General features: G+C 46.8%; 1 protein-coding gene and 1 pseudogene across 3 annotated transcripts in view; both read left to right on the top strand.

The window, feature by feature from the left end:
• DOCK1 (dedicator of cytokinesis 1) overlaps positions 1-27183 on the top strand; it is a 527155-nt gene that overhangs the window by 65647 nt on the left and 434325 nt on the right. The window contains exons 6-13 of one of the 2 annotated variants that reach the window (XM_079899863.1): positions 1746-1894; positions 6355-6490; positions 7707-7864; positions 9223-9304; positions 9728-9863; positions 13601-13673; positions 16966-17045; positions 23668-23793. In XM_079899863.1, the coding sequence (XP_079755989.1) occupies positions 1746-1894; positions 6355-6490; positions 7707-7864; positions 9223-9304; positions 9728-9863; positions 13601-13673; positions 16966-17045; positions 23668-23793 (940 nt within the window). Of the gene's footprint in view, positions 1-1745; positions 1895-6354; positions 6491-7706; positions 7865-9222; positions 9305-9727; positions 9864-13600; positions 13674-16902; positions 17046-23667; positions 23794-27183 lie in introns of both variants that reach the window. The other variant, XM_079899862.1, reaches the window with a different exon arrangement.
• LOC307175055 (large ribosomal subunit protein eL39-like) lies at positions 1902-3867 on the top strand (annotated as a pseudogene). The gene has a single exon. The product of its transcript is annotated as a large ribosomal subunit protein eL39-like (transcript).

Raw genomic sequence — 27183 nt, 5'->3', positions numbered from 1 at the left:
AATTTACGTTTGCCTCTTAGGGACTTACATTGCTAGATTAGTGCAAAGCTAAACAACAGTGCTTCTTATATATATATATATATATACACACACATATATATTGCTCATAAATATTTTTTCCCCCTCTGCTCTGTGGCTGTAGACAAGTTAGGAAGATATTGAGGATTTTAGGTATTTGGTAATGCTTTATAAAACTGGACAAGGAGGATTAATAAGATGGAAACAAACTTAATTTTAGAATAAACCAGTGATTTTGATTATTTAGTTTTCATTTAAGGAATTCAGATTATGGGAATTCCTTGGTGGTCCAGTGGTTGGTTAGGACTCAGTGCTTTCACTGCCGTGGGCCCAGGTCCGATCCCTGGTTGGGGAACTAAGATTCTGCAAACCTTGTGGCGTGGTCAAAAAAAAAAAAAAAAAAAAAAAAAAAGAAAGAAATTAAGATTAGGATCATACTAAGGAAAAAAGCTCATGGGATGGAAGATAATCTGTTGGGGCATGATAGGATGGGTAAGTGGTGGGGGTCTTAGAAATTCCTAGAAAGGATGTCAAATATAGAAATAGTGGGGGTGAGAGATTCAGCTGTGTAGAGGAGAAGTTATTCTAAAATGTAGCAATGACCACATTTTAATCTTTTATAGGCACCATGCCATGTAGAATTTTATCAAGTTAGGTTTCACCTAGATTTTTTTTCATGGAAAGAACCACAGGGTTCTTTTCCCTTTGGGTGATTCCTCATTTTCTTGATGAATTGTACTCTTTGCGGTGCGCGGGCTTCTCGTTGCGGTGGCTTCTCTTGTTGCGGTGCGCGGGCTTCTCGTTGCGGTGGCTTCTCTTGTTGCAGAGCACGGGCTCCAGGCGCGCGGGCTTCAGTAGTTGTGGCTTGCCGGCTCTCGGGCGCAGGCTCAGTAGTTGTGGCTCATTGGCTCCAGAGCGTAGGCTCAGTAGTTGTGGCGCACGGGCTTAGTTGCCCTGTGGCATGTGGGATCTTCCTGGAACGGGGCTCGAACCCGTGTCCGCTGCCTTGGCAGGGGGATTCTTAACCACTGCGCTACCAGGGAAGTCCCTCTTGATGAATTGTACTCTTGCTGTTGCAAAACTGTTGCTTTTCTTTGTGCCATCAACCCCCTTGGAATATGTAGAAAGTGATAAGCGGTACGAATTTTGTATCTTGTTTGTGCTTCCCTTTTGGCCTAAACGCACCGAGAGCTTTTGTAGACTCAGATTTTGCCTTTTGCAGAAGCCTCTCTGCACGTGTCAAATGCACCACAGTCACCAGAAGAGCCCAGAGGCACGTTCTCTTGTAGCTCAGCCGACAGGCCTCGGGGTTGAGTTTCTCTGTGTGCTGAGAATTATTGGGGGAGAAGGTATTCTGAAGTCTCAGTAGGCAAGATCTGTAGGCTGGGCACTTCCTCAGGGAGCTACAGGGGTTGCCCGTTCATAGGCCAGATTCTAGAAGCTCCCGTGCTGGCTTTGAGGCTCCAAGTCCAGATCGTGCCCTGGTCTACTCTGCTTGGCTGGAATATGCAAGATCGCGCGTTGTCTTTTATTCTTTTCATCTTTTCGTGTGTGATGGGAACCAAATTCTATCTAATGTGTTCAGTTCCATGCTAAAAACATCTTTAATTTGACATTAATTGAACACCATCATATAAAGCACAGACATGTCTATTTGAGAAAAAAAGAAATCCACAGTGCTCTTTTAAATCAAGAACTTAACATCTGGCTTTTCCTCCCTCGTCTAGCAAGATAACAGGGAGATGTTTCGAAACGTTCGGCACATGATCTACGACCTTATTGAGTGGCGATCGCAGATTCTTTCTGGAACTCTGCCGCAGGATGAGCTCAAAGAACTGAAGAAGAAAGTCACTGCCAAGATTGATTATGGAAACAGGTTTGTTTATTTGAAAGATGATTTCATGCTTACATTATCCAATATAACAGCATCCCCATAAACCTTGAGGAGAATAGAATCCAATCTTACGATAAAACAAAATTTCTAACGTCAAAATAATGGCACGGGTTTCATTTTTAAAAGGATGAGCTGTTTTCTCTTGGATCCTGAAGATCAGGGGTTTTCTGAGTCACTGTTGAAAAGTATTCTTTTCAAGAAGATGGGCCTGGGATAACCTGTCATTGTTACTCTTTCAGAGGGGACCGTGCATTGATTCCCCTGACGGGGAACTTTTCCTTTCTGCTGACAGTATTTGACCTTGATTCCAGACATGGGGGTACTTTGTGTAGTAACAAAAGCACCAGGTTTCTTTCTGTGCAATCCTGCGTTCTGAAAGTTGGAAGGGACATCGAAGGGCACCTTAAAACTTGGCACCCGTGTAGGGACGCCAGATTTGGCGAACAGAAATACAGCCAGCTGGTCTCTTCTCTTCTCCGTCATCCTATGTGTGGTTGAATTTGCTCCTTGCCATGTCTTCTCACAAGACTTTCAGGATCAAGCGATTCCTGGCCAAGGAACAGGAGGAGAATTGTCCTATTCCCCAACGGATTTGAAAGAAAACTGGTAATAAAATCGGGTACAATTCCAAGAGAAGACATTGGAGAAGAACCAAGCTGGGTCTATAAGGAGCCTTGCGTGAGGTGGCACACATATTTATGCTGTGTCAAGGTCACTTGCATGTTACCGTATCTCTCTGAGGCCATCACTAGTATCTGAACAGCCGGATGTGTTTTATTTTTGTGTCAGTATTTCTGCACTAGTGCAGAAACTATTATTATTGGCTTAATAATAAATATGTGAGACCTTTTGTTGGAAAAAGTATACAGCCAGCTAAATTTGCATTTTCGATATGAACAACACGTAATTGTTTTACAGGAGTATGTCTCATGCAAAAGTTCCCATTTACAGCGGGGTGCCGCCCAGCTCTGCTTGAATGCCTTTAACAATGGTGCACTCACTCTCTCACAGAGATGCGTGTCCTAGTGTGGGCATGCATTTCTGATGCACAGTCATCCCAGCTCTCCCAGGTTCTGTAACCAGAATGAGGCCATGCCTTTTCTACCGGGTAACTATCTGACTGTTCATATAATGTCAGAGCTGCAAGAAGCCTTAAAAAGTATCTGGTCACAGGACCCCCCAATGCTGGTCTGTATCAGAATCACTTGGAAAGCTTTCAAAATATAGCATCCTGGGAACCACTCCTTAAGATCCTGATTGCTGGCGTCTGGAATGCTGGCTAGAAATCCCAGTCTTTCAGAATAGACTTGGACTGTGACGGACAGCAGATTGGGAAACTACTGGTTTAGTCCAGCCTCCTCATTTTACACATTAGGATGTAAAGCTCAGAAAATAGCTCCATTCAGCTGAAGGGAGCCCTGGAAAAACTAAAAAAAGTGTTTTGTAAAAATCAGAATTATAACAGTTTTGTTTTCTGGTAATTCAGACTTTCAAGTGTGAAAAGGTTTTAAAAGCTGCATTATTAGTAAGATGTAATGTTTGGATTAGAAAAGCCTACAAGAGAAGGCTTTTTAATGTTTTTTTCCCCCAGGAAGCCAGAGATTTCTGGGTATAGGATATGAGATATTGTTGCAGTGAAACCCTCTTCAAGACCACCTGCCTAAAAACCCAAACTTTTGGAGCTTTGCTTCTATTTTCTCTTGGAGTATCATATTTTGAACTTATGTCCAGAAACCACCTGCTTCATTTGGCCGTGGGAAGCCAAAGTACATTATGTCGTGGAACAATCTAGTTAAGAAAGGGAAGTATTTCCAAACGTAATTTACTACTTTGATAGGAAATGCAGTCCTTAACAAGATAGGTTTTTGCCCAAGGAACTCAGATCTACTCCATAACTTCTCTAAAGCCCAATACTCTGTGCATATCTTTCTAGTTCCTTCTTCAGAAAACAAAATAGTGAGAAATAAAATCACTGTGTTCACAGTCGGATTTTAAAATGATTTCTGGGAGACATTTGAGAATGTGATTAAGGTCATGGACCATCTCTCTAGGAAAATGCACATACATAACACCTACACACAGAATTTTGCACGTAATTTCAGGGCGTTCCCCCCGCCCCCCCCCCCCCCCCCCACCAGAGGTGCTTTGGGCTTCCACGGATTTAGTTTCTAATGGTGTTAGAGTCCCTCGCTCTGCTGCAGTGCACCTTCACAGTGGAGGCTCAGTCTGGATTCAGAACCACCCGAGCACCAGCTGCTGAGAACAGCGCATGGAATGGTTGGTGTGGGATCCCTGAGAGACCACTTCCTGTGGCAGTTTCCTCATGGCATTCCGGAAGGAGCATGGGCTCTGCCGTGAGAGGGTTCTGGCTCAGAATCCAGGCCCTGGGGTCTTTTAGATGTTTCTCTGAGCTTAGGTTTCCTCCTTTGTGAAATGGGTCTGACCAGCTGTACTGGCAGGCCTGAGGCACATGGCAGGGTGTACACAGCAGGCTGGAGCATGGCCAGAACCTCTGCTTCTCAGGGAGCCTGATTCTGTGTGGCCTGCAGGACCTTCTGGTGAGTCTTCCTAAAGCCAGATGCTTTGTAGTTCTGCCCACGCCAGCACTGGCCCTGCCCACACCAGAACAGGAACCCCTACCCACCCTAAACAGCATTGACTCGGCCCACGCCAGCACTGGCCCTGCCCACATAAGAACAGATCCCACTTCATTAGCATTGGCTCCACCCCCACCAGCACTGGCTCCTCCCAGGGGACGAGCAGTAATATTTAAGAGGGAGGGGCTTTCCCGAATTGGTGAATCTTGTTACAAAGACAGCTAATAAGAGCATATTACCTCTTGAAATTCCTCACAATCATTACAACCACTAAGGTTCTTTTCATGCAAAGGGAAAAGCCTCTGTTCCTTTAAAAGCCCGTTTACCCTGGGCTGCCGACAGGCAGTTGGTGGTGTTTCACCATCCGTGAATTTGCTCAGTAGATATATTAACAGGACAAAATGAGGTTTTTGTGATTTCCTTGCACAAATAGTGCAGTGGTCCAGCACAACTGACAAAACTGAACCTGCTTGACACGTTATTAGACTCCTTCACCTGTAGCTTTAAGGTGTGTGGCCTTCGGAGGAGTCAGAGATTGGTTCATCTAAATGGACGTTTTACTGCCAAGTCAACTTTCCTCTTCAACTTGTAACTGTTAAAGATATTCTCTAACTGAAATTTATCTTCATTTCAAAAGATGTTTTCCTTTGTTGTATGGTTAAAAAAACTAAAAACGCCCCGCTTCTATAGACTTGTTAGTAGCAGGAAGAAAAATCCGAAAGGCAAAGTGTAAGGCATCTGTGGTTAAGATCCTCACGTCTTATTAAAAGAAAACCAGAACACACCACCGTAGCACAGCTCTTGGTTTCCTTCTTTATATAATTGCCTTTGTTTATTCTTTAAATAAAAATTGTGGTAAAAATCACCTATTTCGTTGGATTTGGGGAAATGGAGAGAATGTTGCCAAAAAACATTTCCAGATGTAGACGGACAGGTTTATTAGTCAGACGCTGCCTGTGTTGTAAGGTGGCTACTACCTTTAGCCGTCTGGCCAGAAAGTGGCTTAACATCACTGCGGATGACTTCCGTACGTTCCGTGTTGAAACAGTAGAACGTCTTTATCGACAATCTTCTGTTGGGCTAATTAAGGGATTAGAACTGACTCTAGGTAGAAGGAAAGTAGTGCAGTAGAAGCTGCCAGAGACCGTGGTGAGGAAATGGAGTGGTGGGTGCGCCTCCTCCCACCTCTCCCCAACCACCAGCTGTAAATATTTGGGCATGTTGGTGGGCATGTGACTGTACATACGTACACACACACACAGATTTATATACACACATGTGCCACAGCATATACATGGCATGTGTGTACTTTAAACTGTCCATACAGGGCTTCCCTGGTGGCGCAGTGGTTGAGAGTCCGCCTGCCGATGCAGGGGACGTGGGTTCGTGCCCCGGTCCGGGAGGATCCCACATGCCGCGGAGCAGTTGGGTCTGTGAGCCATGGCCGCTGAGCCTGCGCGTCCGGCGCCTGTGCTCCGCAAAGGGAGAGACCACAACAGTGAGAGGCCCACGTACCGCAAAAAAACAAAACAAAAACAAAAACAAAACAAAATTGTCCATACAGTTCACATGGTAATTAGCAACGTACATTTCATTTGGACTTTGTAGATCTGTAAGACAAAGCCACTACGGCAATGGAAGTAAAAACTGAATAAGTTTTTTTTTTTTTAAATTCCAAGGGTATACATTTTAAGTTAAAGGCGGTGACCTTGCAGAATTGTGTTTCCTAATATTGTGTGGGTGCCCCGACTTTCGGTGATGTTTTCTGCTCAGTTGCTGGGACTGAAGTTTGTTAGAGAATTCAGAGCCCTTGGGTTGTGCAGTTCTGAATCCTTGTTGTTCTAGGATCCTTGATTTGGACTTGGTGGTGAGAGATGAAGATGGGAACATTCTGGATCCGGAACTAACTAGCACGATTAGTCTTTTCAGAGCTCACGAAGTCGCTTCTAAACAAGTGGAGGAAAGATTACAAGAAGAAAAGGTAAGTTCACCTCTCTGCAATATGCCATTTACACATGGAACACAGTTTCTCAGCAGCGGTTTACTACATTAGTAAAACATCACCACTGATGCCCATTACGTGCACTGAAAAGGATCTGAAAAGGCACAGCTGCACAGTATATTTCATACGACGAGGGGTGGAATGGAGCCCAGCATCAAAACATGCTGCTGATGACCTGAAAGCATTTCAGCTCTTGAGAGGGGTGTGCTTCAGCTCAGGGGGCAGGGTTTTAATGACATTGGCTTTGTGGTCTTAGCTCGTGGGAAACAATACTCGATTCTGTGTTTCCTCTGATAGGAGGAGGAGAGTGACATATCTAAGCTCAACGATCTTATTTGCAAAGCAGAAATAGAGACACAGACGTAGAGACCAAATGTATGGATACCGAGGAGGAACGGGGGGTGGGAAGAACTGGGAGATTGGGATTGACACATATACACTATTGATGCTACGTATAAAATAGACAACTAATGAGAGCGTACTGTATAGCACAGGGAACTCTACTCAATGCATTGTGGTGACCTAAATGGGAAGGAAATCCAAAAAAGTGGGGATATATGTATATGTAAGAATGACTCATTTTGCTGTACAGTAGAAACGAACACAACATTGTGAAGCAACTATGCTCCAATAAGAATTAATTAAACAAAATAAGCTCAGTGAGGGTGGGGACACGTATCTTATTGATCTTTTCCATCTTCCATGGCCTTTAATGGTATCTTGTATGTAGTCGACACTGAGAACTCGATTGCCTGATCAAGCCGTCCATTCATTCAGCAGCTGTTGAGCACCTACTCTGTGCCAGGTACTGAGGCCATAATGAGGAATAACAGAGATGTCCTCGGAGGGTTTGATCTAATGGGAGAACCAAAAAGTAGACAAGCAACTCCACATGTAGTAGTCTCCGTTCTGATTCATTGACTGGGCCCCTAAGTGTTTTGTATCTGAAAATACTCAGTATAAGCTGTTATGCGACTGGGACCATTGCACAGGGCACTGTTATTTTCAGTTGGGTGCGTGCCTGTGATAAGAGTGTCAGGTGAAGACAAGGAAGACGCTGCATGAAGGGCTTTGCTGTGTTACTGCAGCTAGTTTCACATGGTTTTCTGTTCTGTAGGGAATGCACAAAGCAAGGGGTAGCCAAGAGTGTTGCTCTTGTCGACTTTCTGTTGTATTGTTTTATTTCCACTGACAGTCTCAAAAGCAGAACATAGACATTAACAGACAAGCCAAGTTTGCTGCCACCCCTTCTCTGGCCTTGTTTGTTAACCTCAAAAACGTGGTGTGTAAAATCGGAGAAGATGCCGAAGTGCTCATGTCTCTGTATGACCCCGTGGAGTCCAAGTTCATCAGGTCAGTGACATTCCCTGGCTGCTGTCTTTCCTCTTCGGTTACTGTTGGGAAGATGGCCTCAGGACCCCCCACAAAGTCTTGCTCTTGCAGGGAGCCCTAGGGGTGATCAGCTGGCCAGACTTCCCCCAGGTAGCTTTCCTGCACGTACGTGGATATTTGACGGTAAAGCTGAGTCTTGTAATGTCATAAGGACCTCGCAACTGCAGCTTGAAGTCATGCTTCCTATGTTGTCTTTAGAGGATGTTTTGTTTGTTGCCCCCGCCCCCCCCCAAGTCCCACCCAATGTATTGCTCTTGTCTTAATCTTGCTTTTTCGAGCTTTGGTTCTCTGTGAATGTCATTTCTGGACCTTTGACCTACTGTTATTTCTCTGAGATGGTTGGTGGAATACAGTGTCTAGAATGGTGCCTGCTATGTAAAGGCTCTCAAAGAATGTTCAATAAAATATTGTAAATCCCATCTCTGCCATGTCTGTCCTTTCTCATGTGCTCTCTTTCTCAGTTCTTGTTTTTGTTCCTCAGTATAACTTTCTCTTTGTCCAGAGGGAAAAAGTATGGTTTAAACTGTGTGTGTGTGTGTGTGTGTGTGTGTTTTAAAAGTCCAGAATCTTCACTCGTATTTTTGAAAATTTAAAAACTTAGTATATGACAGAAAACAGAACAAATTTCATTGCCACTTCTGATAAGGACTTTATTTCTTCTTGTTGTAGGATTCAATATGTATTTTTAGGTCATATTTGGTTTGTGTCAGGCTCTGAAATAATCAGGCAGTTTTACTTTATACTATAAATGAATGAATGGTGAATGTGAGACTATAATTGTTCCAAATGAACAGATACGCTTTTCATAATAAACTTTTAACATATACACACAACTGTGTAAAATAAACAACAGCGACCTACTGCATAGCACAGGGAACTATATTCAGTGTCTTGTAATAACCTATAATGGAAGAGAATCTGAAGAAGAATACATATGTATATAACTGAATCACTGTACTGTGCACCTGAAACTAACACAACATTGTAAATTAACTATACTTCAATTTAAAAAAGTGGTTAAAAAAGTAATAAAAGCTTTGAAATGCCATTTGCATATAGTTCCTTTGGAATTATAACCCTGAGCATCCAAACTTAAAACCTCAAGGATTTTGTATAGGCCGTCCTTGCATACTGTCCTGTATGGGAATTGCTTATATGTTAATGGCAGACAGCTGTGTCTGATGTGGTTGATATTTCTCAACCCATTTAGTTGTCTGCGTAGTGGACCTGCGTGGTATTAATTAGAAGTCAGTGTGGATGTACATTTGGTACCCTGTTCTATTTGGGAAATTAACTTGCTTTTATTTCTTTTTTTCAAGTGAAAACTACCTGGTTCGCTGGTCAAGTTCAGGATTGCCTAAAGATATAGACAGATTACATAACTTGCGAGCTGTTTTCACTGTAAGTGCATCCAAAGATGTTCATTTGAATTGCTCACCATTCTAATGACTATTTTTAATGACTGCTGTCTGACTTCTCACCACACTAGAGCATGGGACCTTGGGATGCCTTTAATACTTGTTAATTTACTATAATAACATAACTTCCCAGGGATCTCCTGGGTCTCTAGCTACCCTTAGAATCCCCATGACAAAGATGTGTACTTCATTACGTTGAGTATGTCTCTTAAACTTGGATCTTAAGTTCATTTAATGCTAATTCACTTTTGTGATTCAGCTCCTTTTTGTTTTGTGAATGACTTATTAAAATGCTAAAAACTGGTTGGAGAAAAGAGTCGCAATCCATCTTTCTACTGTCTGTTTCAATTGAACCTGCATTGAATAATGGTTCTCCAAAATAACTTATGGAAATTAATATTTCTAGGATCTCGGAAGCAAAGACCTGAAAAGGGAGAAAATCAGTTTTGTGTGTCAGATTGTTCGAGTGGGTCGCATGGAACTGAGAGACAATAACACAAGGAAGCTGACCTCCGGCTTGCGGCGGCCTTTCGGGGTGGCCGGTAATCCACTTCTTTCCTTTTTCTTAAGAGTTTCAAGATCATCACCTTTGCCGTGAATACGAGCTGCCGTTGAATATTGGACAGCGGGCTGCTTGCTTTATAAGCTTTTCTTTGGAGAGAAAAAAAAAAAATGTATTCGTTCTTCTCTGCATGGGTTCAGGTCCACATTCAGCTCAGGGTCTTTGCTCCACAAGCTTCAGGTGCAAATTGTATATTTGGTTTGAAAGTGGATCCTGTCTCCTGGAGGAGACCCTGACCCACATGCTCATCCTGGAGGGAAGCCAGTCACTGGAGGGTTGCAGGGTTTCTGGACTTGGCGATTGATAGATTTAGGGATGAATTTACACAGAATGGTCAAAGGGATGAAAAGGTAGAAGGAGCAGAAAGCCCGGAGAGGGCAGAGTTCTCTTCAAATAGGGGCCTTTTATCCTGCGGACATGTGCTCTGTTTTTGTTCTGTTTTTGGTGACAGCACAAATAAAGGGAGTGATGAGTTATCTCTGTGGAGGGGAGAGGAAAGTGTCCCCAGGACGTCCTGATTAGTTGACCTCTTGCAGTGTCACTCAGTTTTCACCGTTTGGGAAGTGATTTTCTCCACGGTTTGGCGGCTGCAGTGGAGTTTCATTGCGCAGCCCTCTATTTCTTCCTGTCCTTTCTGTGGTTCTTGGGATTTATATCAATAGGTATGTGAGAAAATTCTTCCTTTCCGATACATCACTGGATTTCTTGTATGAGCAGAGATGGAAGGACTCTTTACCTGGGCTACAAGGAAACTCAGGGCTTAGTTTCGTTTAGTTTTGTTTTGGCCCATTTTAAACAGATTTTATTTTTAGAGCAGTTTTAGGTTCAGAGCAAAAGGGAGCAGTGGGGTGAGGTAGGGAGGGGGCAAGCGATCTCTTACCGTCCACGTTCATCCCAGAGGGCTGGCTTTCCTGAGCTGTTGAGCTGGTGTGTTTCTATAGATGCTACGTAAGGACCTGAGCCTTCTGCTTATGTGTTTCCCAACTTCCTACTCCTGTCTGCTCTGAGACGGAGGGAGGACATTTCATCGTGCGATGTGGCCATGTACACTTTGGGCACAAAAGGTAAATCTTCTAAGGCAACGATTCTCAGCCCTAAGTGTATTTCTCATTTGCACTCGTACAATCACATACACAGCCTGGGGAGCTATTAAAACATATTCTTGCCCAGGTATGCGGTGCACATCCTTGAACTTGGATCTTTGTGTCTCTTCTGACTGTTGGGAGAGGACGAACCCCTAGAAGCGGATGCTGTGTATCTTGGCCACCTGGATGTGTGGTGCCCGGTGACTGTGAGCAGGCTGTGGGGAGTTGTCACTCAAGCCTGCTTCTCATCCCTCCCTTCTTGGCTTTCTACCTGTGCTGTCCCTCCTCCATCACCAGCATCCTGACGCCACCTTCCGTCTACCCCCTGCATCGTGTGATGTCATGTTTCTGGGCCATTTAGATCCTCCTCTGTCACACACCTTTGGTGACTACATACAGCTGGACTCTTGGCTTTCTTTTTTTTTTTTTTTAATAGATCTTTATTGGAGTGTAATTGCTTCACAACACTGTGTTAGTTGCTGTTGTACAACAAAGTGAATCAGCCATATGCATACATGTGTCCCCATATCCCCTCCCTCTTGAGCCTCCCTCCCACCCTCCCTATCCCACCCCTCTAGGTGGTCACAAAGCACCGAGCTGATCTCCCTGTGCTATGCAGCTGCTTCCCACTAGCTATCTGTTTTACATTTGGTAGTGTATATATGTCCATGCTACTCTCACTTTGCTCCAGCTCCCCCCGCCCCGTCCTCAAGTCCATTTTCTACGTCTGTGTCTTTATTCCTGACCTGTCCCTAGGTTCTTTGGAACCTTTTTTTTTTTTAGATTCCATATATATGTGTTAGTATACGATATTTGTTTTTGTCTTTCTGACTGACTTCACTCTGTATGACAGACTCTAGGTCCATCCAGCTCATTGCAAATAACTCCCTTTTATGGCTGAGTAATATTCCATTGTATATATGTGCCACATCTTCTTTATCCATTCCTCTGTCGATGGACACTGTGGTTGCTTCCATGTCCTGGCTATTGTAAATGGTGCTGCAGTGAACATTGGGGTACATGACTCTTTTTTGAATTATGGTTTTCTCAGGGTATCTGCCCAATAGTGGACTCTTGGCTTTCTTAAGATGGACCCTCATACCTGAACATAGAAACGCTTGGGCTCTTACTTTGGGCGTGACGCCCCCAAGTCCTTCATTCTTCCCTGGGCAACGGGGACCTTTGATGCCCAAAGTCCCAATCACAGCGAGAACTTTCTTCACCAGGGCCTGTGTGCTGAAGACCAGTGAGGGAAAGACATGGTGATGGGCGATTTCAACGCCTTTCCCTCTGAGACTGGGCTGGGGGCCCAAAGGGGCTGTCACTCCCAGGAAGTAGCAGAGCTAAGGCTGCTTTGAACTTAATGGTGCTCAGACCTAGGTTGTGTTTCTTGCTCACATGCTGCCTTCCTGCCAGTAGTTGCTGGGCTCCTGGATGTGTCCAGGGCTAGAGACGGGGCTTTGACAAGGGAGCTGGATTATCAGAGAGACTCATAGTCAGCTGGTGGGATGAGTCCCAGAGGAGAGAGGTCTGCGGACACAGGAGAGCTGCTCACTGCGGCCTGGGCTGCAGGAGGTAGTCTCCTGGGTTCAGACTCACTTGTTCTGACCCATATAGAGCCAGTTGTCTGAGCTGCTGCTGCAAATACCGAAGGCTGATTGGACTTGGGCTGAAAAATGAGCTCTATTTGTTGGTTCAGAACTGGTGGTAAAGATGTAGTCTTGGCCATATGAGCATCTTAACAACAGGAGGGATGCTTCTGTTCTGGTCCTGCAAATCCCTTGCCCCTTTTTAGGGTGGAGGGAGGTGGTAGAAATGGTCCCCATTTTTAATATATGATTGTATGCTGTTAAAGAGGGCACCGTGCAGAAGGAATTAAGTGAGGCGTGTTGCTCACTTACCTGCAGTCAGTTGTAGCCGAGCAGAGACAGAGCACGTGTCCAGCGCCCCTAGGGCTCTTCTCGGGGTTTCTCGCTGTGTTGGTCTGAGCTGGGCATCGGTGATGTTCCAGCTGCCAGATTTGGGGCAAATTCATTCAGGTCTTTGAGCCTAGTTTCCTCAACCATACAGTAGGTGAGTGAGGGGATTAGCTGTCCAGTGTTTCTTGAAATGGTGTCCACGGATGCCAGCGTGGGGTGGGTAAAACGTAGCCACTTGATGTACTGTTTCCTTGTTGGGGCCGTGCCGTGGCTGATGTGAGGCTCCAGAGCGGTGCTGTCCAGTGTGGTCGCCCTGCCACATGCGGCTGTTTTGCCATAAGAATGAAATCAGAGTAAAAATTGAGTTCCTCCATTCCACCGGCCACATTTCAGACGCTCCTTGGGATAGAACATTTCATCAACACACAAGATTCTATTGGAAAATGCAACTCAGTCGGTGCCAGTTGGGTAATAGACAAAGGAATTTATTAAGTGGAACTCTGCTGTTTAAGCCCCAACCCCATTTGGGCTGGTGTTTTCTGATAACTTGATTGGTCTTTCAAACGTGGAAATACTTTAAACTTGAATATAAGAAAATTCCACCAGTTTATGCTTGTGGTTGGTCAGAGGACATTCCGATGTTCTTTTGTTTGTTTGTCTTCTCTGATGATAGCATTTAAGCAAAACCGCCTCTGTTCTTTTCTTGTCCCCAGTGATGGATGTAACAGATATAATAAATGGAAAAGTAGATGATGAAGACAAACAGCATTTCATTCCCTTTCAGCCGTAAGTATGGGGCAAAGTACTTAACCAGATAGAATATGGAAAATGTATGTTTGTAATAATTATCTTTATAATTCAGTTTATAAATTCAGCACAAACAGGAATTGATTATTGAATAATAATGAAACATCTGTTTAGTCGCTGCTCTAGTGAAGGGCATTTTTGTAGTCGCAAGAAACCTGGGTTACAGTTTATGGTCTTGCGAGTAGAAGATTTTACGTGTGATCCCTGACGTGCCTTATCCTGTGGGACGCTCAGAATTACAATTCCAATCTGAGCATGCATGTTTCTTCACATAATGATTTATTCTAGTAGCTATTCACAGTTTCAAAGTACAGTAGTTTCAAATTCCTCATGGGAAGTTGCTGTCTTCAAAATAAAAAAACCGCACACAAGAAGAACGAATTCTTTTGTAACTTGTGATTTTTCTGTCTCTGGGGCTGCCTCGAGTGGACGTTGTCTGTGCTTTGCCATTTTTAGGGTTTGTCTAGTTCTGGCCTGAAGTCTATAGAGAGGTGTGCTGGGAAAGCACTTGGAGGAGATTCATTAAATTGATTCTCCGATTTGAAGGTAGTTCCCGTGGAAAAGGTTGAAAGAATTGGTGTTATTTCCCTGGAGATTAAAGCCAGAGGGCGCCTGGATAATGGTCTGTAGTCCCTTCAAGGGCACTTCTCCACCTTAGACAGAGAGAAAGGAGGAGGAATTAGAGGGGTTTAGGTTAACTACAAGAGGGGGCTTCCTCCTGGCGGTGTGAAATCTTAGAAGACAGAGTAAAGGATAAATTGAGTTAGAATGACCTGTCATAGTGCCCTGCATTCTGTCTTTTCTCCTCATCTCTCTTTCTACTTAAGTGATTCCAGGCTTGAAAGAAATTTTATTTTAGCCAGTTCTGGTTGTTTTCAGATGTTGGTTGAGGGGGCTTGGAGGTTGGCGGGTGGTGCGGGGAGTCCTGTCCTGGGGGGATGGGGGAGCAGGAGGTGGTCTCCCTTTGCACCCCTGTCTTTGCACGACGGACCGCGCCTTCAGCCCCGGGCTTGAGAACCACTTGTTCAAGGTGGAACAGAGTGTTTTCCTTTACAGGCAGGTGATCTGGTCAGACAGCATCTTGAAGCATGGCTCAGTAGGCATTTAGAATAACAGAAAACATTGCATTAATGTGCTTGAAATTGAGGTTCGCTTTTACGTATCTCACCACACAACTGGAGGCGAAGGTGTTTTGTGGCTTCATTGCTTTAGATTTATTCTTCTGTCCAACACTGTAACCACTAGCCACATGTGGCCATTTCAGTTCATGAAAATTAACTAAAATTAAATATTTAGTGCGTCCATCACACTAGTTCCATTTAAAGTCTTCAGTACCACAGGTGGCCAGTGGCTACCAGATTGGTCAGTGCAGGTAGAGACCATTCCCGTCATCATAGAACGTTCTGTTGGAACGTGATACTTTGGAATCATACCTGGTGAAGAGAGTTACAAAGGGAACTCCATTCTGCAGAATCTGGAAGTTTCTTTAGTAAACAAGGAGAACATAATCTTGGAACATGGGCAGATATTGAGGTAATAACTAAAACACACCATTATAAAACGATACTATTAAGTTGCCCATGAGAAAAACAATGCAGCCCAGTGATGTTTTGAATGCCGTTTTATTCATTAGACCTCAGAGTTTCTTGATGCCCAAATGCACCAGTGCATTGAAATTACCTGTTGCCTACTAGTGTCTTCTGGGAAAAGTCAAGGGAAGAAGAAAACTTGGGTTACGGTTTGAAAAGTGAGGGGGGTTAGTTTTAGACTCACTAATCTCAATTTCACCGGGACTTGTTATGACCTATTTGAGGTGGCATCTTGCTGCCACCTTTTTCTCTCTTGTAGTGAAATGTCCACTTTAATTACATGTTCACTTCTTACTGTAATTTGTGACTTCCTGCTCCACTAAAGGAAGACTGATATACAGATTCATATGGTCAGTGTTAGAAACAAAAGAGAAGCATGATTTTAATAGCAAAATAAGCAATGGAAGTAGTTCTTTGGGAAATGCCATGCTAATGAAACCCATTTTTTGCTCCATTAAAACTGATTTGTTATACCACAGGATACATTTTAGGGAAGGAAGCATAGAGTACATTTCTCTGTTTTTTTTTTTTTTGCGGTACGCGGGCCTCTCACCGCTGTGGCCTCTCCCGTTGCGGAGCACAGGCTCCGGACGCGCAGGCTCAGCGGCCATGGCTCACGGGCCCAGCCGCTCCGCGGCATATGGGATCTTCCCGGACCGGGGCACGAACCCGCGTCCCCTGCATCGGCAGGCGGACTCTCAACCACTGTGCCACCAGGGAAGCCCTCTCTCTGTCTTTCTTAACTTGGTGAAGTAAATGAAAACAGGACTCAGCTTTCTTGAGTAACGTGGGCTCAAGTGATGAATAGCGCTTGTCCTAGTTTCCAGGAATAATTGTAGACATTATGTACCTGATGTACATTTTCTCGCTTGTTGCATATTGTGCTTTGCTGTGCTACACAGTATTTCCCTTTGCCCATGTCGCCCGTTTGTTTCTGTTTTCTCAGTCCTAGGGCAGCTTCTATTAAAAGCTCCTGATCCATGAGTCCCCAAAACATTGATGATTTACATTCATAATTGTGTCACAGTTTTACTCTTCAGGCATGGTAGTTGTGTTCTCTGAGGATTATGCCACTCTTTTCACATTTAATTATTTTAGGCTACGTTGAGTACACAGTCTGATGGAGCAGAGTGGTTGCTACCCAAGCTTCCCAAGCAGTTAGGTCTGAGGGATCTTTTGTTTTTTTTTGTCTTGGTTTTGCTTTTCCCTTCAAAGCACCCACCCCTTGACCTATGCTATATGGTCAAGAATTAATGAAAAAGAAGAAATGGTCCTAAACATTCCTTGGGATTAAATGCTGTTCGGCCATGTTATTTTCAGATAAGTTCCCTTTTAGTAAGTTGTCTGATAGACATGGAGTGGTGCCCTGGTTCACCTTTATTTCCCGGGGGTGGGGCCGACCTCGTTCGCTTTACTCCTCTTGTGCGGTTCAGCATTTTCCTGATCAATGCTCTTCCCTGTCTCTCTTGTCACCTATCCTGTCCTTTGTCGTGCATTGACTTGTGATGACTCTCTCTCGCACTCGGTGATGATGATCTCTTGTGTTCCCTTGTTACCGTGACCTCTGGGTCCCTGTGCCCCTTTGTCTCCTGTGGTCTTGGTCGTCCCGTGCCCTCCAGGCTCGCGTTGGACGACGCCATTCGACACAAGCCGCTGAACATGTCATCCCGTTTTTCACCCAGGGTGGCGGGGGAGAATGACTTCCTTCAGACTGTTATAAACAAAGTCATTGCTGCCAAAGAAGTCAACCACAAGGGCCAGGGTATGTATTCTATGGTTTTGTTTCTATAAGAGTCCATTTGCATGAACTTGGGAACGTGCTGTGGTTTGAATTTTAGTTTGATGATGATGATGACGATGATGACGATGATATTGATGATGATGATGAAAATGACAACAGTGATTGATGCTGATAATGACATGATGATGATAATGGTGATGATAATGATGGTGATATTGATACGATGATAATGACAATGATGGTGATGATGATGTTGATGACGATGATGATGATGGTAACAGTGATACTGATGGTGGTGGTGCTGCTGACGCTGATGATGATGGTGGCAGGGTTGGGTAATGATGTACTCGCTGTCCCTGATGTACGGCCTGTGAGGGTTTTCTTGCCGATCATCTTTTTTTTTTTTTTAACATCTTTATTGGAGTATAATTGCTTTACAATGGTGTGTTAGTTTCTGCTTTATAACAAAGTGAATCAGTTATACATGTACATATGTTCCCATATCTGTTCCCTCTTGCGTCTCCCTTTCTCCCACCCTCCCTATCCCACCCCTCCAGGCGGTCACAAAGCACCGAGCCGATATCCCTGTGCCATGCGGCTGCTTCCCACTAGCTACCTACCTTACGTTTGTTAGTGTATATATATCCATGCCTCTCTCTCGCCGTGTCACAGCTCAGCCTTCCCCCTCCCCATATCCTCAAGTCCGTTCTCCAGTAGGTCTGCGTCTTTATTCCTATCTTACCCCTAGGTTCTTCATGACATTTTTTTCTTAAATTCCATGTATATGTGTTAGCATACGGTATTTGTCTTTCTCTTTCTGACTTACTTCACTCTGTATGACAGACTCTAGGTCTATCCACCTCATTACAAATAGCTCAATTTCGTTTCTTTTTATGGCTGAGTAATATTCCATGTGTATATGTGCCACATCTTCTTTATCCATTCATCCGATGATGGGCACTTGGGTTGTTTCCATCTCCGGGCTATCTTGCCGATCATCTTTGTAAACATTGCTGAGAGCCAAGCTCCTGGATGAGAGGAGAAAACTGACTAGGATACGATGAAATGTTTGGAAAGAGCCCAGGGTTGATAGGACTGGAAGCAGCTCCTCTGTTGGCTTTCCTCAGACTTCTCCAGCCACCTCCTCTGTTCAGAACACTTGAATGACTTCACAAGAGAAGAAAATAACTGTCCACTGCCTGTGATTTCATCTTGCTGTTTAGAGACACAGAGACATTCAACATCACCCACCTCCCCACGTGCTCTTCTCGCTGGTTTTTTCTCTCTCACTCGTGTTGTGAACTAATCACTGCCACCTTGTTTTCCGGGGCTCTCGCACCCCACACCCCTGAGATAGTGGCTCCATTTCGCAGACTGGCTCCCCTTCAGTTTTGTAATCGAGGGGATTTCTCCTCCCCTGCTCCCCAGCCTGCAGTCATCGTTTTTAATCCCACGCTGACAAGTTTCCCAGCGGCTGACCCTCTGTTGGCAGAGGCGATGAATCAGTCACCACGGGCTGGTGACAGCTGGCACTCGGCTGGCCAGGAGGGCTGCCGGAAAACAAGTGTCTGCTGAGGCCCCGCTTCCAGCTGGAAGGGAAGTTGGGGGAGAGTCACCTTCTGAGCTGCTCCGACCTGAGGCTGCTTGTAGCACCCGTGGGGATATCCATTCCTCAGTCCTTGATTAGATGCAGACTTAACCGTAAACTCAGTAGAGCTGAGGTGAACAGACCTGCTTCACTGTCTAGTTACCTTATGTCACCAGACTTTTAAGAAACAATTATCTTGATTCATTTCCCACTGTTCTAAGGGAGAGCGTGAATCAAACCTAAAGAATGTCCTGGAGGAATTAACGGCCCCTATCCCTCTGCAGGGACTTTTTTGGCTTTCTTTCGATATGAACCACCCCCCTTCCCTGGAAAACAACAAAACAAAAACCCCAACCCAAAATGTGAATGAATCGTGGCCTCTCTAGACAGAATTTTCAGCTGACCCAGGACCCGTCTTCCCATAAATTACCAGCCCTCCCAATTTGCACTTTAACTGAAAACCGCAGGGAGATCCAATTAAAGCTGTTTGATGAGAGCGCTCTGAGGCAGTGGCCCCAGGCCCCAGGCCCCCGGCTCCTCTTGCAAAGTCATCAGAGTTTTGATACACTTTCATTACAGAGTCACGCAGGGAAAGTGGAGACTGGTGGCCGGCCAGCAGGAACTTGCTCACAGAGAGGACCCGTGGCCCTCCTCTGTCAGTCTCACTGGTATTGTGGCCAAAATCTGTGTCGCAGAGATGGACTGTTGCCAGGGGACCCCGATTCCTTGAACTCTGGGGGGAGGAGGGGTGCTTTCAGGTCACAGTGAGAGCTAAGTGACAAGAACATTGATTGTTTTCAGAGGGACCGTTGGTGCCTTCCTGAACCAAAATGCCCTTGGGCCACATCACTGGCTCAGGTTGACCTTGAACCGGAAGTGATGGAGTGACCTTTCGCCAGGGCTCACTCTCAGGCCTATTTCAGTGCATTACAGGGAGAGCTGAGAGGCCCGGGGCCCAGTGAATGCCGCATGGAGCGAGCTGCTAGGTTTGCGGAGTTTTGCCCAGTGGAGCCCCATGTTTCCATCCATGGTGACCCATCAGTTCACACAGTCAAGTGCACAGAGCTGTGGAAGGGACTTGGAGGGACATGGCCTGTCCCTTCTGAACTGGTCTCCAGGCTTTGGCCTAGTTTAGGTTAACATCTACGTGTTTACTTGTTGCAATGGACATCTTTTATATTTAGCCCAAGTTATTCTGAACCCAGAGGCGCTGGGTATTTTATGTGGACGGTGAGTCCTCCTCCACCCCCAGACGTCTGCTCCTGTTGTTTGAAATATAGCATATGCTAATACTCCCTTTTGTGTTTAGTTACTCTGGTTTAGCAAAAGTCAACTTAAATACACTTTTCCCTTGAAAATTGGCCTCATTTCCTCCTCTGAGGAAAGTGTTGGAAACCCAACGTAACTGGGCAAATTTAATCTCTGTGTTTAAATTGTGTTATAACAAGTTGTGTCACCAAGTTACTGGTTCATCAGCTAGTTGAGCAAGCTGGTACTTGTGAGAAAGCAAAGGTGTTGGAAAGACATCTTTACTTTTACCCTCTTAAATAATTATCTCAGCACGTCCTGCAAGTCCTTGAAAAGTGTCTTCGAGTTAGATTTATTCTGGAGATATTCCTTCCTTTGGGAGGTTTCGGGACTCAGACTCCTAAGATTTAGCTGCGTCCTGGTGTCCCCAGCAGGGAACAGGTTCATGTCAAGTGTCATGTGCAGTGATAATTTCCCTTGCACTTCTGTGAGCGTCCCTTTTCCCTGGTCTGCTCCACTGGAGGACAGAGCCAGGGGTTAGGTGCCCGGCACTCCAAGAGTCCGTCTGTTCACTCATCCTACAGGCCTGGAGCTGTGCCAGCTTGTGGTGCTTCTTTTTAATGTAAATTTATTTATTTATCTATCTATGGCTGTGTTGGGTCTTTGTTGCTGCGCGCAGGCTTTCTCTAGTTGTGGTGAGCGGGGGCTATTCTTCATTCTGGGCTCCTCATTGCTGTGGCTTCTCCTGTTGCGGAGCATGGGCTCTAGGTGCACGGGCGTCAGTAGTTGTGACTCTCAGGCTTTGCAGTGCAGGCTCGGTAGTTGTGGTGCACGGGCTTAGTTGCTCCGCGGCATGTGGGATCTTCCCGGATCAGGGATCGAACCCATGTCCCCTGCATTGGCAGGAGGGTTCTTAACCACTGCACCACCAGGGAAGTCCCGCTTGTGGTGCTTCTGTGTGAATTAGAAAGAGATGGTCTGTCCTCTGGGTGAGTGGGGAGACGTATCGCTGCCAGGATACACAGCTTGGTGAGCAGAGTGCAGGCTGGATTTAGCTCCCACTTGCCTTTCTTTGCTAGTTGCCTTGTGCAGTGCACATCCTGAGCAATGATACATGTGTCCCTGCTGGGGTGCTACCCCCTGACGACTCTTTAGAGACCTGTTTTTATTGGTTATGCTTCTCTCCTACTTCTTCAACTGTCCCTCTCATGCTCGGGAATTTTATATCTTAAAAAGAAAGAAAGGGGAAAAATATAGAAGGAAAGAAAAGAAAAGGAAACAAAAAATTCTCCCTCTGTCTCTGTACTGACTAGCTCTTGACTCCACTGTTGATTTCTCAGTGGAATCTTTCGCCTGCTGTCCGCTCTTTATCTCCTGTAACTTCTCTGTCCTTCTCCCAGCAGCGTGTGCCCCTCTCCTCCCCCAGGAGGGCTCCTGCTGAGGCCCACCCTGGTTGCCCCGTGCTGCAGACACTCCCCTTTCCTCGGGTTGCATTTTGTGCCCTCGGCCACATTGATGCCACCCGCACCTGGTTTTCTTTTTTCTCTGCCCTCTGCCTACCCCTGTCTCTCGCCTACTTCTCTTTCCCCGTGTGGACTCTCAATGTCAGCAGCTCTCCTGGGCACAGGACGGGCGTCTTCTTGCTCTCCTCCCTCTGTACTCTGACCCTTCAGGACGTCTCCACTGGGATGCAGGGTGTGCCAGCACCTGCTATTGGTCATGCCCGGGACTGTCGCCATCTCTGAGAGCCACTCCCCCTCCATCCCTCCTTCCTCCACTTCTGATATGACCCCGATGCTGCTCACAGCACCCCTGCCCCCGGTGCTGAGGTCCTGCCAGTGTCCGCCTGGGCTCCTGCAGTGGTCTCTTCACTGGGGTCCTCGCCTCGCTCTAAATTCTCAGCTACCCAGTCCCATGCAGCCACCTGAGCCCTGTCAGGTCAGACTCTGGTCGGACTCCTCCCCCGGGCCCCTTGGTGGGGACCAGAGCTCCTGCCACGGCCGGCAGGCCCTGGGGTCAGGTCTGTGCTGCTTTCCCAGCTGCATCCCACGCCTCTTCCCTCTGCATCTTGGGGCTGCAGCCTGGAACCCCCTTATTTAGCATCTCATCAGCCCTCAGATCTCAGCACAATGTTCCTTCCTCAGGGGAGCCTCTGTGACGCCCAGGAGCGCGGTCTTCACGTGTGCTTTAGAAAGCTCTTTGTGGGCACGTGTTTCACAGGGACGCCCTTGGTGTTTGGCTCATGGAATAGAATTGAGCCCCTGGCAGTGGTGTAGTGAGTCTTTGCCCTGTGTCTGCAGCGCCCTGTGTGTGTCTGGCACACAGTGGGTGCACGTTAGGTACTTTTGAATAAATCAGAGGGACAGTCTAGTTGGCAAAGGAGAGGGCTTTCACCAGCTGGTAAAGAATAAAATGTCATCAGTGACTGTGGACTTTCTCAACGACAAGTTGTGTAAATCTTTGCAGAGGACAGGCCAGCTGCTGGGAGACGAGGGGGCTGGAGGGGGGAGGGGGAGGGAGTGAGGCGTGAGGTTTAATTCAGCAGAGCCGCTCGCAGCAGAAGCAGCCTCAGGTGTGTTCCTTGTGTGTCCACATCAGCTGTCTTCCAGGTCCAGTTAGAATGAAAGTTGTTTGTGAACAAGGTCTGTAGTTTTCCCATTTTCTTCTACTGAGTGCAGGGTGCTGAGCTAAACAGTGGGGAGTGGTCCCCGGAAGCATGCATCTAGAGGAGGGACAGCTGGACAGACAGACACATACACACGTGGGCACACACACAATAGTCATGTAAGTGAGGACAGGTACTGTTATGTTCTGATGGGCAGGTGGGGTTCCGCAGAGCTGAGTGAGAGGAGAGCAAGCAGACCAGGCCCCCAAAATCTCAGGGATGGAGACCCCGACCTGCCGACTGATAGTGACACCCCTCCCTCCCTAGGAGAGCACGTTCTTGCGAACACTGACGGAACCAAGCGACTGCTTTGTGTCCTGCCTTTGACTTTGTTAAGTGTTGGCTTTCTACTCTCTTATTGTTTGATTGCTGCTCCTGGAGCATTTTATACAAAATGCGTCAGCTTTTGTGGAGCGGGGGACAGAGGGCAGGGCACACACGCCTCCCAGGTACACCGTGCTCTCTCTCGGGCATCCTTGCATCTCTTTTAGAGGGTTTGAAAGCCTTCATTTTCCCCCTTGGAGAAAGGAGCTGAGTGGTGGCCAGAGCATTAGTTGCTACTTTGCTGTGACATTGTGAAACAGAGGGACGGGGCTGCCCTGACTGCCGCTGCCCCAGTCGTGTGGCTGGCCCGCTGGTGGTCCCCAGCCCTGTGTTCTGCGGCTCCCCTTCCCGGGAGCACGGGTGCCGCTGAGCAACTGGATACTTTCGTGGGTTTGTGAAGCTGCGAATTTACCTCCTGAATCCTCTCCCGCTGTCATTCTTCTTGGGAGAATGGAAAATGCTAGCCTTCTCAATCCCCTTCCAGAAAAATGCTACCTTCTGATTTGTCTTCAATGTATATCGACTCAAAAGAGTCATCAGTCCCAGGCAGAGGTAGCTCGTAACTGCTGTTATGTCCTTAGGCTCCTCCAGTGTGGGATTTGCATCCCAGCTAATCAGATGCAGGCATCTGTGCCAGGCACCTTTTCCCTGGTCCCGCTCCTGTCTTTCTCATCCACCCACACTTCCTCTTAAGGCATTGCGTTGTGAATTAAAGGCTGCTCATTCATTGATACTGATTTCATGAAAACTTCTAAAAATGTACAAGATATAAAGATGTACGTGATAAAATGCGACTCATGCATCCATTGCTTTTCTAGGTTTGTGGGTAACACTGAAATTACTTCCTGGAGATATCCATCAGATAAGAAAAGAATTTCCTCATTTGGTGGACAGGACCACAGCAGTGGCTCGGAAAACGGGGTTTCCGGAGATAATCATGCCTGGTAAGAATGGATAAATCCTTTAGCCCCTCTGAGCGTGGGGTGCATGCGGCCGGCATTGGGAGGGTTTATGTAGCTGGCCGCAAAGAGCAACATTTAGGTAGGAGCTCAGGGAAGCAGAGGGTCGAGGGTGTAAAGCCCCGCGTGGCGCTGGGCCATTCCTGCAGGCAGGAGCTGCGGCCAGCGTGACAGCCGAGCACCCGGGATCAGGCCGAGGGGAGGAGGTTTCTCTTGGTTATAATAACCCTGGAGGGCTGGTGTGGAGCAACTCCTGGTGATACAGTAACAGGGATAAGCAAATGAAACAGCATTGGCCAGAGACCCAGCCCTGAGACCTTGAGAGGGTTTCTGCCGCCAGCTGGGCAAAACGCCATCATGATCATAGTCAAACGCACCGCTGTTCCGTGCTCTGCTGTTGCCCTTAATCAGGACGCCTGCAATTTGTCTTCTGCCCACAGTGTCTGGAACGGAAGAATGGACGTTTGACGTCTCACTCACCCTGGCTGAAGGACTGAATGCGTTTGGTCGGGTGATACTTAATAATGTGATAGGGGGTGATCAGACGGGACCGTTTGGAGAGCCGTGCAGAATTCACTTCTAGGCTCTGAGGAACGGATTGATTATGATGGTTGGGTAGGACTAAGGCGACTCCTTTACGATAATAACGTACGTTCACGATGATGGTCCTGGGCCCGTCTTATGATCCTGTAAGAGCATTTGAATTATCCAGAATGTGTTCAAAATGAAGGGAGCACAATTTGGGTAAATATACCCTCTTATGTTCCAAGCTTTGAAAATAACCCTCTTTGGTAGGTTATGGGTTAAATGTCTCTTCACCACAGTGGTCCACAGCCTTGAACCCCATCCGTTGGCCCCAGAAGCGAGAGTGCAGGCATCCCACCCTCTGGTATGAATATCATTTCTGCCCCTCCCTGGCCCTGGGCAAGTTAGCCGATCTCTCTTAGCTGTGGTTTCCTCCTCTGAAGAACAAGAATAATAATAATTCCTGCCTATAGATCTGGTTGGAGTTAGGATGCTTTAGGGTGTAAGTAACAGAAAACACAAGGCCAGCTCAAATGGCCACACCCTGAGGATACTTGTCGGTCCTGTGAATGAGGAAAAGGGACAGAGCCTGCTGCCAGGTCAGCCTGGACCACTGGCTCCGGTTCTCTGCAGCCCCCTCTGCTGAGCTGTCTCCTTTGCGTGTTGACTTTATCCTCTGGGGACAGGTCCTGCTGGCTCCCATCTTCTTCCCAAATCCCAGTGTCCTGAAGAAGACGACATGCTTTCCACCCAGCGTTTCCAAACAAGCAGGCCGAGCGTCATCTGGCCTGGACTGCTCTGGTCCCCTGGGGACCCTGGACAGCGATGGTGGTTACATATGCACATCGGCCACAGGGACCTCTGGAAGGGGTCAGCTCCTCCCAGCTGCCAGGGCTGTATGAGGGAGACAGGGACACACTACACATGTCTGGATAGACATCTGATCAAAAGAAGGAAGGGGGAGCAGAAAGTGACGGCCCAACACAAAGGCTGCCGCAGGGCGGATGCGCAGGTTCCACGCATGAAGCCTGTGAACGTTTACACCCGGTACCCGCTCGTGTTTCAGTTTTCACACTAGTATCGCCCCAACCCAACCATGGGTTTTACGCTTATTAAACTGATAATGAGAGCCCATGTTAAGGTTAACCTCTGATATTTACATATGCCTTCAGTTTCCAAATGACATTCATATTAATCATCTGATTTGATTCTCAACGAGATCTTGGGAAGCGTGAATCTTTATCCTTGATAACCGTGGGATACTTTTTGGTTTGCAAATACTGCTCCCATTAATAATCTAGCTTGATTCCATATAAGGATCTTGGAAGCCTACAAATTGGTGTTGAACTAATTCCCATCAAGATTAAGCCACAGCCTGAAGACACATGGGTAACGAGCAGTGGAAACGGGGCCAGAGCACCCCGTGGTCGGTGCTCCCCTGCAGCCTCCGGGTACAGGGCTTCGCTGTAGGTTCACAGGGAGAGCTGGGCACTCAGTGTGCCTCAGCGTTATTGCTTCGTTGATTTTAGGGCATTTTAGGGACATGTTCTTTCTGCTCCCTCTGCCTTTCAGGGCTGTTGTGGGTCATTGTCTACTCTGTCTGTTAAAACGATAGGAAAGACATCTAACATCAGCTAGATTGAGTGTTTGCCAGTCTCACCTGTAGAGGAGGTAAGCATGACACTCAGCAAGTTAAGAAACGATGGAACACCTATTGCTTGTATGAGTCAAGGCTGTTCTATATGCAGCTAATTAACTTGGACCTCCGAGTGGACATACTGTTTGCATTTGGATTCGAGGTGCAAATTTGTAGATGAGGATAACGTCATTGACATCATGCATTTATCTTGGGTGACCTGAGGAGGCCCTCGTGTGCAAAGGGAAACCTGGGAAACTTCTGGTTCACACTGCCTGTGCCTCCCTTACAATTGATAGACTTAAAAAGTAAGTCTAAACCTCTAAGGTAATCTCGTGATCGATGCATGGGAAGACTGTGCAGCTGGCTTGTTCCATCTCCTAAGTCTGGGGTTGGGCTTCCCGTAGCGAGCAAGCACGGCTTGAGTGAGTCCCCCACATCCTCGGTCGCTGAGTGACCACTGAGAGGCTGTGAGCACCGCACCTTACCCTTCTGGGGGGGCTCTCTCAGACCCCCGCCTTCAGCCTCGCAGAACCTGTGCCTTCTTGTATACGCGTGTTTATGGAGACGTGCATCTCCTTTGCGCGGTGGGAGAGCCGTCCGTGTCACTGTTGCTGGTTCTCCTACCTTCTCGTGACCCGCTGGGAATCCCTAGGTCCTTCTGAAGGATCCTGGTGGGGAAGCAGAGTTGTCGCCGGAGCTGGGAAGGCGGCTGGAGGCTTGGATGGGCCACCTGTATCTGCTTCCAGCCTCCTTCCTCCCCAGAATGAGAACCTTGTAGCCCGGGAGGCATTTGCTGAGACCCCTTTGTGAGTGAGTGCCCATCGGGGGTATCGACCTCCTATAAATTGGGTCTTACTCTTGGGCTGGAGTCAGCATCCCTAGGCCCATAGGAGGAGGGGACCCTGAGGTTCGGCCACCTCCCTGCCCAGCGCATGCTGCCTCTCTGGCTGACGAGGCCCGTGTGAAGCTGCCGTGGCCCTTTTTGATTATGGCGTTGGTGCTTTGATAGAATTTTCAGGCGGAGCCCTTGTATAGACTACCCTGCCTTATCCATCAGGCCGTTTAGTGGTGAGTGGCCTGGGAGGTTAAGTGACTGGTCTGAGGTCACACAGCTAATTAGCGGCAGGTCCTGGACGGCAGCCTTGCCTCCTGCCCCCAGCCCTGTACGCCATCCTTCTTAACTTCTCTGTGGTCACTGTCGGCGATCACAG

Source organism: Stenella coeruleoalba, assembly GCF_951394435.1.
Source record: "Stenella coeruleoalba genome assembly, chromosome: 16".
NCBI classification, from domain to species: Eukaryota; Metazoa; Chordata; class Mammalia; order Artiodactyla; family Delphinidae; genus Stenella; species Stenella coeruleoalba.
Note: the sequence above shows the minus strand (reverse complement) of the source record. Positions and strands in the feature narration are given on the sequence as shown.